At 47.7% G+C, this 12,205-nt stretch overlaps 1 protein-coding gene across 1 annotated transcript in view; it reads right to left on the bottom strand.

Annotated features, from left to right (window-relative positions):
* LOC146812815 (alpha-2-macroglobulin-like protein 1) overlaps positions 1-12,205 on the bottom strand; it is an 820,867-nt gene that overhangs the window by 665,678 nt on the left and 142,984 nt on the right. The window contains exons 5-6 of the mRNA XM_085615206.1: positions 6,941-6,961; positions 5,489-5,648 (exon numbers count right to left, since the gene is read on the bottom strand). Of these exons, the coding sequence (XP_085471332.1) occupies positions 5,489-5,648; positions 6,941-6,961 (181 nt within the window). The remainder of the gene's footprint in view (positions 1-5,488; positions 5,649-6,940; positions 6,962-12,205) is intronic.

Genomic DNA, 12,205 nt, shown 5'->3' with positions numbered 1-12,205 from the left:
AGACTAGAGTGATATAGTGGAATGTTGTTTGACCTGGCACCAATGGAGTGGGTCTCCGTTGCATTTTTTGCCTTTGCCTCCTGTGTTTTTGCTGTATGTCCGATTTCGTTTTGCTGGCCTAGATGCTTTGGGCACTTTGCCACTGCTGTTCAGTGCCACAGTGCAAGGGCTCCCTTTATAAAGTGTTGTTATGGATTGGTGTTTCCATGATCAACTGATGTGATTTACTAGTCAGTCCCTTATACAGTGCACTGTGTGTGCCCAGGGCCTGTAAATTAAATGCTGCTAGTGGGCTTGCAGCACTGACTGTGCCACCCACATAAGCAGCCTGTAAATGTAACTCGGGCCTGTCATTGCAGAGCCTGTGGGCAGTCTAGGGCTGCCACGTTGACTTGGCAAGCGCACCCACCTGCCAGGCCCTAACCTTCCCTTTTCTTACATATTAGTCACCCCTAAGGTAGGCCTAGGGTACCCCTGTGGGCAGGGTGCAGTGTATGTGATAGGTAGGACATGCCATGATGTGTCTGCCATGTCCTGATAGTGAAATACTGCCAATTTCGTTTTTCACTATTGTAAGGCTATCCTTCTCATAGGATAGAATGGGGAATTTGCTTATAACATCTTATAAGCATAACTGCCCCTGAGAACCAGATAGGAAAATAAAGTTTAGTATGCTTGGACTTAGACGCTTACTGTATAAAAAGAAGGGCCCAGACCCCAGACTTTTAAATCAGATCAGATCACTTCTGGGAATCAAGAAGAACCTTTGCCATGTGCTGTGTGCTGTCTGGGGTTGGCCTGCAGTGGCTCCTTGCTGCCAAGGAGAGGAAAAAAGGACTTTGCTGTTTGCTGTGTCACCTGCTTGAGAAAGATCCCCAAGGGCTTGAATTGAGCTTGCCTCCTGTTCTGAAGTCTCAGGGACACAAAGACTTCAGCATCAGCTCCCCTAAACTTCCTTGCTGGAAGTTCTGACCTGCTAAGAGGTGCCTGTTGTTGTTTTAGACCTCTGGAGGTAGTTTTCCGCTGGGATCTGGGAAAAGTAAAGCAACTTTAAGAAGTGAGACGCATCTGCACCTGTTTCTGACTCATCACTGAAGAAATCATTGTAGCGCCTGCCCGCAGCTTGAGAAATCGCCGCATCGAGTGGATCGAACTCTGAAGTCCGAGATCACTGCACCAATTTTGACGTAAGACCAGCTGTGCAGCTGCAAGAATCCACGCATCGTTCTGGATCATCGCATCAGATCGAGGCGCCAAGTTTGTCACTTCGTGTGGAGACGCAGTAAAAAGCCGATGCATCATCTCCCCACGCAGTAAGAAACAAACGCATCACCTCCTCTCTGGTAAGGAACTGACGCATCACCCTTCCTGCGCAGCAGTAGGGAACCAACGTATCACCTCCCCCGGAGCACGAAATTGAAGCATCACCTTCCTTGCGGCCCTTTTTATTTTTTTGTGTGACGCATCATAGGTACTTTGTGTGAAAAGTGTTGCATCTGCAATTTGCTTTGAACTGAACTATTTCTACCATTTGAAAGTCAAATTTGTATTACTGTATTGTGGATTTTTGTTGTTTGGTCTTGTTTTGGTTTAGATAAAAATGACTTATTTTTCTAAACTGGTGTGGTGTCCATTTGTAGTGTTTTCATTGTATTACTGTATGTGTTCACAAATGCTTTACACACTGTCTCTGATATAAGCCTGTCTGCTCATGCCAAGCTACCAAGGGGGTGAGCAGGGGTTATTTTAGAAGTGTATCCCTCTTACCCTGATTAGGAAGAAGGGTCCCTACTTGGACTACTCTGCTAACTAGAGACCCCCACTTCTAACAAATGTAAATTTCACTGCGTCAGTTCTACATGGCTTTATGCGTGGGAACGCCTAGCCTGCATACGTTATACCTGGCGCAGGTATAATATGACGCAGGGCTTTACAACGTGACGCATCTCCCTAGATGCGCCACATTGTAATTTGGCCGCATTGTTTGCACCGCCGTTGCGTCAAAAAAGTGACGAAATGGCGGTGCAAAGAGGCGCAAGGGGCTTGTAAATTGGCCCCTTTGTCTTCTACATTCTGTGTAATCGATATTCCGGTTTCCATATTCAAGGTGCACACCCTATTTAATTTATTACATATTCACAAATTGGAGGACAAGGTTACAAAATGAGCATCCTGAAATCACACATTTTTGGCTTTTTCCGTTTCACCAAAACTGCGTTTAGAATAGGTTGACATCCTCTATACAAAGTTGACCTGTGCTAAAACTGTACATTCACTTATATGGAATTGCCAAGTATGCAAAAGATTTGGCTCTCAATGTTATGCCATACTAATAAAGGATAGGGGTCTCTTTCAGGAGAGACTGGCTTAAGTATTATATGCACATATTATGGTTTTCAGTTAAACTTAGTTATAACCAATAAAACCCCACTGAAGCAAGTTTTTACCTTTCACTGGAAACCATGAAACATTGAATTGTTCTGAAACTTCTCTGCAACTTTTTCTGTAGATTTAGCCCGCGTCAAAAAGCACTTCTTTATGAAGGATGCTCATAACAACCACGCCCAGCATGTCCTTGTGATTATCTCCAGTGTCCCTGGGCTCCCAGGACCTGCTTGAAACTCCTTGTCCCTGCCATTTTGAGTCTGGCTCACCTTATCTGGATTCAACTGGATGTTTCCTCATACGAAGGTAAACAGCAGAACAGTGCATGTGGGACAAGTACTTCCAGTGCTTAATTTGTAAAAAACATAAGTGTCAGGGCCCTTGTCAGGAGTCCACTGCAGCTTGCACCACCCATTGCCACTTACAGCACTGCCAATGACAGTAGGTACCAACACAACTGCTACAAGGGTGACAAATTAAACTGTTTGAGGCCCCCACAGCTATAAGAATGACTTGGGTGGCAGCTATAAGTTGTTTTAATGCATTTTGAATAATATACAATCGTTGTTCTCCTCATCTCTAAATTGCACAAACAGCGCTGTCATAAGTGCTGGTGTTGACAATTAGATGCAGGTGCAGAGCACCTGAAGCCACCTGCTCAAATTAAGCACTGATAACTGCACAGGATGCAAAGATAAACGTTTAGCAGTCCTTGTGCTAACATCTCAATGAACAGAATATCTGGTAGGCATGGTCCAAAAAAGTAAGCAAGAGGAGAAGGAAAGAAAAACTTCACAATATTAGGCAGTTCTTGTTTGGTGGTCTTCCAGCCTTCAGAGATTTACCTCCTATATCACACTGGTTGACTTCATTCAGATTGTGCCCCTAACAGTCAAATGACCAAAGGTCTCTGTAGGTTATGAACTTTCTTTACTACTGTAGTTTTTCTTCTATACAGCAGCAGAGTTTGCTGCCATCAAAAAAGGTCAGGTAGCCATAAGAATGGATGTTATCACTACTCCTTGAAATATCGCCTGTCAACATCAAATGCACCTACAGCCATTCTTTCTCAGAATGAACACCAAAGGTCTGATACTCTCTTCCTCCAGTCATCTGTACCACATTCTCCCTGCCAGAATAGAGTTAACCTAAAACTCTTTCTACGCAAGCCCTGTTTTCCATTTCCTGGACTCTAGTCTAAAGTCTGATCTCGAACAACAGTGACTGTCATCTGCAACACACTGCTCCTATTCACAGGACTTGATATTAGCAGCAGCAGCAGGCCTGTTGCTAGAGTGGCGGGCGGGGGGGGGAAGGAGGGACAGATGATGAACCAAATAGAAAATTAAAAAAACTCCTCTCCACTGCAAGCACAGGTTCCCAGAGTCCATTGCAGCCAATCCTGAAGCTGTCTTCATGCTACTGAAAGCAGCATCTGGCTTGGCCTGAGCGCCGATGATTTGTGCTCCCAGTTAGAGTGGGAGCCTCTGCCTGCTCTCTCCAACCCAGCAACGCAGCTTGGGTTGGAGACAGCTTCGGTGGGCAGGATGATTTGGCCATCCTGAGATGGCCGGCCAGACCGCCATGCGCACTGAATAGCAGTGCAACCACTCCTCCACCAGCCTGTCATCCCCCCGCCTTCCCCCCAACTTCGGCTCTGCAAAAATAAAGCGATAATAAACAATGATTTTATTTTTCATTTTTTTGGGTGCTGGCAAGTGGGGCAACGCTCCTCCACCATAGCGGAGAAGCTGCCGCTGATTGATATGTTGGGATCTTCTACACTCTGCCTAGCTCGTGCTGTGGGATCCTTATGCAACCTGATGGTTCGTCAGGATCCAGAAAAGGGAATCTTTTCTGTTCTTGTCATCAGGATCCAGTCAATTAGTACCTATTTGCCTTTATGGAGGTTACAAGGAGACATGCATGCTTTTTAATACCCTGATACTATTGTTCTTTGCTGATTGCTTCTCTGGAATGTTTGCAGTGGGTATCAATTTCTACTTACACATATTTGTTCTAGGTAAAGCCCCTGTCTTAGTTTTCACAAACCTGTTCTATGTGAAGCGCTCGGGTGCACTTGGGCCTTGTATCTGCTATATAAGAATTTCATATAAGTAGATACATATCTTGAAATGTAAAGTTTTGGTATGTGGTGGGACTGGCCTGCTAGGAAGAGAAGTTTGAATGCTGGATAGCAAGTTAGCAGAAATATATGGGGAAAAATAAAAAGATTCCTGAAAGTTCAAGTTCAGGAAAAGGTAGTAAGAAGGGATGAGAAGAAGAAGGAAGCAAGAACTGATGATAGCAATGAAGGAGAGAAGGAGGGCTATTAAAGCAAAAGGCAGCACTGGAAAAACATACTTCCCATGATTTATTATGGCACAAAAATATAAAAACTGATACCCATTGATTTTTCTGAATTTAGAAAACACTGAAAACACCTACCAGAATTAACAACAAATAAAACCCGTAAACAGGGGGAAAAAAAATATATATTTTAGAGGGTTCCATCAAATCCCCAGCTGCATCCCTGAATCAGAGGAACATTAGAAATAGGATGCAGAATCTTTGGGAATCAGGCCAGGCTGCCATCTGCTGCAGCTCTCCCAGGCCCGGCATAGGAAATTAAGTATATACATTAAAAAGGGTATTGACCAGCTGCTCAGTCACAGCAGTGACTGCATGAGATAAAGAACTAGAGGAAAGTAACTGGTTTCGTTTTGTGTGCCTCATCAGAGACTCTTTTCTTCCTGAATGCTACCAGATCCACAAGATGGTCCCAGAAGACCATAATACATAGTCACATATTATATATATGAAATTAATATTTTAACATGATCTAATACAGTCACTGTTTGGGTCAGAGTCAACTATGATGTTTAGGCTGGTTTGGTCCATGTTAAAATGTGTGTGTGTGTGCGTGTGTGTGTGTGTGTGTGTGTGTGTGCGCGCATGCGTGTGAGTGCGCGCATGTATGTGATTTCCCATTCCAAATGTAGCTACCAATAAATGAAAGGTTACAGCTGGTGTACAGCCATGGACTCTGGGGAGGACAAAGCCCCAGGAGATTTCTGTAGCCTCTTCTTGCAGCAACACCTACCGTACTTCGACACATCGAAGGTCTTCACGCCCTTGCCGTTCTCGATTTCGATGACATAGGTGCCTAGAGCTGGCTCATCCGAAAGCTGGTACGAGAGATCCACAATGCCTTGGTTGGGTGTCACCTGAAGCCACTGGGCCAGACGGTTTTTGTTAGGGTCCTGTGCCAAGGTGGGAAAGGAACATGAAGAGTGAATAGTTAATGCCACGCACCCCTCTCCTCAGCTAATGGTGAAGGCCTACTACACTCACAGGGCTGTAACAAGGTACAAGGGCCAGATGTACTAAAGTTTGTACCAGTCACAAACCCTGCGATTCGCTAAAGTTGTGGTTTGCAACCGCTTAAAAGTTTTACCGAAACCCCTTTACCGAAACTAAAAGTATTTGAGATTCCTTAAATGAGTTTAGAAATGGTTAATGAATAGCTGTTTGGAAGGGGTGTGTTGTGGATGTCTCTTACCAAATAATGACTTAGTACCATATGTATCCATCATTTGCAACCTTAGCTCCAGTTGTAAAACTACTCAAAAGCTACTGACTCCTCAAAGGAGGTGATAACCCATTCTTTCCATGTGAGGAGGCAGTGTTCGATGGGACCACTCACAACTCTCAAAAGGAACTTTAAATTTGTTTTTGTTTTTTTAAAGCAGCATTGCTGCCTTTAAGGAAATTGGATTTTTTTTAAATGTACTTTATTTAAAGTCAATCACAGGCATGGTGGTCCACTGACCCTACCAGGCCACCATCCCTGTGCTTTTGTCAGAGTGATTCGCTATTTACAACCTAGCCAGTAACTGTTAATGAGGTAGGTCGGATTGTGACCCACTCCGGATCCTTTTGTATATTTTTTTGTCTGTTCGAAAACAACGTTCCGGCCTCAAAAATAGTTGGAATACTGTTTACAGTGGAATGTTCTACTAAACTTTAACACATGCCAAATTATCTTTGTGGCCCTCAGAACCAAGGGCCTGTGAATTTACAAACTGTGTTGTGCCTCATGTTACAGCATATGCCGAAACTGTGAGTTTTCCGACAAACACCGCAACCCCTGCAATCTTCCTTAGCCAAATTTCGTCAGAGCAAAGACAAGTACCCTTGTAACATCTGAACTAAGGGTCACAACGTGAGTTTATCTGAAGAGAATTCCTTTTTAATTACTGATCCATTTTTTTTAAACAAAGTTTCATAAGAGATAAACAATTTTGTGATGTTTACCTCTTGATAGGTTCTTTCGAATTCTACAATATCGGACTTTAAGGATCATGTTTAAATGTGTTTCAGTTGTGCTCCTCGCCTGAGAGAGTATCCCCGGTAGAGACACCAGTATCCCTCCGTCCTTGCACCTTCTGACTTACTGACACCAAATATTTTCACTCTGACTTTCTATCCAACTAGCTGTCTCACCGGAAGGGGAGGCAACAATACAGCACACACGTACATTAATGACTCTTACCTTGAGTTCGATGATAGAATACTTAACATGGGGAGAAATGAGAGAAAAAATGTTAACAAGGATTGGCGCAGAATTGTTTTTCATGTTTAAAAGCATACAAAATGAAAATTAAAAAAAGGTGACAGAGGAAATAAAGAGGAAGCGGCTGTGGAGGGAAAACGTGTAATAAGAAAGTGGGCACAGGACGAGAGGTAGAACATTAAGCAAAGTGACAATAAAAGAGAAACAAAGAAATGGAAACGAACCAAACAAAGACAGGCGAGGTAAGAAGAATAAAGAAATTAATATAGAACGGAAAAAAGCACTGAAGGGAGATTGTTGATACAGGAGTCTGAAAGCAGAAAAAAAGCAAACTGAAAAGCGAGATGAAAGAAAATATACGATGGAAATATAGAAAAGAAAGAATATCAAAAGAGATATTAAGTGAAGTAAGATAAAATGAAAAATACATTAACGTGGCTTAACGCTGCCTTGTAAATAAGGCCCCATTTCACGCTATGGTGAGCGTGAAAGGGGCGTGCAGTGGGTGTTGCGGTGGACGTTTCACCGCAACACCCATTGATTTGGATGCTGCCCCCTATGTACAAGATAACCGTAGGGGAACAAACCTAATATACCCTTGTGGGCTTGGGCAGATTAAATGAAGAGGTAATATGTCAACAAGGGATTTTATTCCAAACAAATTCTATAGTTATTGATTTTGAAAAGCTAATTTAGCGGGTGAGTTCAAGAAAAATACCGACACATATGTCAATTGACTGAACCAATCATCGAAAATATAGAATACACACACGGGAAATCTTTTTGTGAAATATTCACAAATCTTTTTATATGTCAATTCAATTAAAAAGGAGTACAGGTAGACAATTGAATGAGCAATGAATCATGAAAAAGGAAAACTTAAATCTTATCCACATTTCATGAAAGAACATCTATTCCAATAGAAAACACAGAGATGTATCTCTTACTGAGAGAATAATAATCAACTGTACATAATTAATGTTTTGGAAATAGATGATGGAGTCGATGTTTCGGTCTTAGATGGCATCAGTCCGTCAGACCATCTTCAGGACAGTAGGCATTGCATAAAAAAGGAGGACCCCTATATGAACATAATATAAATTAGTTACATCAATGTGAAGATAATTGTTCTCTTTTTATTTAATACAGAGATATTCAAGATAGCCCGTGTGTGAAGAGCACTCATTTTAACTTTTCATCGTGAATAGCTGCCCCATAGCACCAACATTGTGTACAATATTCAACTATTTGTGTATTCGAGGTGAAAGAATAAAGGCATGCTGAAGTGTAAATCAAACATATATTATAGCGTCAAGTTGGTTTGCTTACTTTTTTTTTTTTTTTTTTTTTTTTGAAACCGTTTATTGCATCCATAAAAAGGTTACAGGTATGGGCCTACAACCGCACGGCCGGCCGCTAAAGCATCACAAATATAGTACATACAGACAGTAAAGGTCTCTCAGCGGTGTACAGTAGAAACACAGGAGTAATCAACGGTGCAGGCCTCACGGCGTCCTGCCACAGAGTACGGTTTCATTTTAAGGACTAACAACATCAACAAAAAAACCACAACCGCAAGGCAACCCGAGATTCAAGATGACAACACTTGCTCCATAGTGGGGGATCCAGACTGGCAGGAAAGATCTGAAGAGGGGGATGGGAGGAGATCAAGGACTGGGGGGCCGCGTGCCCGCGGCCGAGCAAGAGGGTCCAGCTAGGGAGACGGAGCAGGCGAGGCAGCCGGCAGCTGTGGTGGCTCACAAATGCCCCCACGGTAGGCGTTCCAGGGGCCCCAGATTTTCACCCACGCCCCAGGCTTACCCCTCGCCACATACACCACCCTTTCACGGAACATACACCAATCCATGTGCTCTTTCCAGGCCGACACCGCAGGGGGCCTCTGGGATCCCCACAATTGAGCAATATCACGTTTCGCTATCATGTATCCCAGAGTCACCCACCGCGTCTGCGGAACCGAGTAGTCATTCGGTTCCCATACATTCAACAAGCACCTCCTCGCTTCGGGCAGCAGCGCTACACGCGTGACCACACGCAGGACCTCATGCACACCACGCCAGAATCGCTCCACCTTCGGGCACTCCCACAGTATATGCATAAAAGTCGCCAACGCACCACATCCACGCTTACACAGTCCGTCCATGGCAAAACCCATACGTAGAAGCCTCGGCCCCGTCACGTAGACCCGGTGAAGAATCTTGAGCTGGACGAAACGAAGGCGAGCCGGGATGGCCACCTCTTTCGGAGAGGCCACCGCGGACATCCAATCCTCGTCGTCCAGCTCCAGCCCGTCGGCCACCCAAGCCTCGCGTAGACTAGTTAACAGGCACGATCTATCATTAATCAGCTTCTTGTATATGAGGGAGATCGTGCTGTCCGGGACATGGCCATCCAGCACTCTGTCCTCCAGGGGGGAAGACTCCGGAATGGATGCAACATCCGGGAAGACGGAGCCCAGCGCATGGCGGACCTGCAGGTACCGAAAGTACTCACTGCCCTGCAGCTGGAACTCCGCCTGCAGCGTCTCAAAAGTTTTGAATCCCCCCCTCGTCCAAAGATCCCCCACTGTGCTGATTCCGATCGTGTCCCACTTCTCGAAGCCCTTCGATGTCCACAGGGAGCCCAGTCTCTCAGAGGCATACAGTGGAGACGCCCGGGTCAAACGGTCCTTCCACCCCATAGCTGCATTAGCCGCGTGCCAAACCCGCACCATTACACGCGTCGGTCCCGTCAGACGGGAGTCAGGCGCACCAGAGTACAGCGCTCGATTGTAATCGCCACCGGGCAGGAGCATCTTGTCCATCTCGAATGCCGGGTTCAGGGCGGGCCCGTAAAGGCCATGATTAATTGCAGCTAGCTGGGAGGCCCAGTAATACCGTTTAATGTCCGGGAGGGCGACCCCTCCATCGTACCACGGGAGCGTCAGTTTAGCCAGAGCAATACGCGGCCTCCCGTCCCAGAACAGGCGCCGCTGAAGGCCCTCCACCTCACGAAAGTAGCGTGCCGGGACCATATCCATAGTGTTCTGGAGGGCGTAGAGGAAGCGCGGCAAGGACATCATTTTAAACAAGGCCGCTCGACCGAGCGGCGAGAGCGGGAGACGCCGCCAGCGCACCACATCCTCCTTCAAACGCTGGAGAGGGGGCAGCAGATTCCGCTCATAGCGGGCCTCCGGGTCAAGAGTGATATATATACCCAAGTACCGGAAACCCTGGGAGGCAATCTGGATCGGGCAGTCCCGCGGCAGGACCGGAGCCTCCCCGGAAAGCACGTAGACGCAGGATTTCGCCCAGTTAATGACTAGGCCTGGGTTGCGACCGAAGGAGCGCAGAACATCAACTAGGACGATCAGGGACTTGCGCGGGGAGGCGAGATACAAAAGGATATCGTCCGCGTAGAGGGACACGCGGTCCTCGTGCTCGGGGGTCCAGCGGAGACCACGGATGGAAGGGTGCCACCGCAGCCACTCCGCCAGGGGCTCCAGGGCCAGGGCGAACAGAAGAGGCGACAGGGGACAACCCTGTCGCGTGCCCCGCCCCAGCGCGAACGGGGTCGACACACGCCCGTTCACCACCACCTGCGCCATCGGGCCCGAATATAGTAATTTGACCCAGCTGATGAAACCCGGGCCGAACCCAAACTTCGCGAGCATCGCCCAGAGATATGGCCATTCGAGCGTATCAAACGCCATGGTGGCGTCCAAGGACGCCAAGATGGCTGGCTCCCGCACAAATGGGACACGCGCGAGCACGCCGTGCAAGCGCCGTAGATTAAGAGCCGTATTGCGGTGTGGGATAAAGCCCGATTGGTCTTGATGGACCAAATCGCCCACCACGCCAACCAACCGGTTAGCCAACACCTTGGCGAGGATTTTGGGCTCCGCGTTCAAAAGCGAAATCGGCCGATAGGATGTGACCCGTTCACGGGGCTTCCCCTCCTTGTGGATTACCACAATTGTGGCCAGACGCTGGTCCGGCGGGAGGGAGCCCTGCGAGTGGGCCGCGAGGAACATCGCTCGCAGGTGGGGTGCCAGCACATCCGGGCGTAACTTATATAGCTCAATGGGAATGCCATTGGGGCCCATGGCCTTGCCGGATGAAATCGAGCGAATAGCCGAGGCAATTTCGTCCGAGGAGGGAGGGACGTCCAGCGAATCTCTGTCTTCCGCCGTAAGGGAGGGGAGTGCAATATCCCGAAGCAGGGCACGGGAGTCCGCCTCCGAACAGGGAGAAGCAGGGGAGTAGACTCCGCGGAAATAATCCGCGAAACAGGAGACAATGGCTTCCGGCTCCGTGGCACACGCACCATCCACACTCTCAATCAAAGGCACCACTCGGCTCGCTCTCTCTCTCTTATCCAACCACGCAATCAATTTACCGGCCTTATCACCCACATCATACAAGCGCCCCTGCTGCTCTCTACCAAGGCCCCTGGCCGCCTCCGTGACGAGGGCCCGGTAGGCCGCCTGCTTTAACTGCAGAACATGTAACTTGGCGTCTGTTACCCCGTTCCCCAGGTCACCCTCCAATTCCGCAATCTCGGCCTCCACCCGGGTCACCTCCTCCCGCTCACGCCGCCGGGCACTGGCAATAAAGGAGAGGGCCTCCCCTCTAAGAACCACTTTGAAAGCCTCCCATAGGGAGATGGCAGATGGGACCGACCCCACATTCTCCTCAAAATAGCGCTGCAAGGATGTGATCAAGTCGGCACGAATGGTGGGGTCGCGCAGATACCAGGCGTTAATCGGGGCCACCCTGCCATCCCCCCTCGGGAAGACATCGAAATGCAACAACAATGGGGAGTGGTCTGAAATACCCCGTGCCAGATGGCGCACCTCTCCCACCCTCCCCGCATGGGCCGCTGGGACAAGGATGTAATCAAGCCGCGAAAGACTACCATGGGCCCCCGAGTGGAAGGTGTATTGTTGCAATACGGGATGCTTTAAGCGCCAACAATCCACCAGGCCCAGTGTGTCTAAAAGGCCAGGCAGCCACGCCTGTGCCCGGGGGAGGTCCCTAGGGGGATGGCGATCCATAGATCCAGAAACAACCGCATTAAAGTCCCCTCCAACCACCAATAGGCCACTCGGAAGTTCCAGAAGGAGGCGCCCCAGGTCCGCAAATGTAGTGGCCTGTAGCCCAGGCGGGACGTACACCGACACAAAACTGAACACTCTACCCTCCATACGTCCCGCCAGAGCAGTGTAACGTCCCCTCTCATCGTGGT

The sequence above is a fragment of the Triturus cristatus genome, chromosome 7 (assembly GCF_964204655.1).
Source record: "Triturus cristatus chromosome 7, aTriCri1.1, whole genome shotgun sequence".
Lineage (NCBI taxonomy): Eukaryota > Metazoa > Chordata > Amphibia > Caudata > Salamandridae > Triturus > Triturus cristatus.
This window is presented reverse-complemented; position numbering and strand designations above follow the sequence as displayed.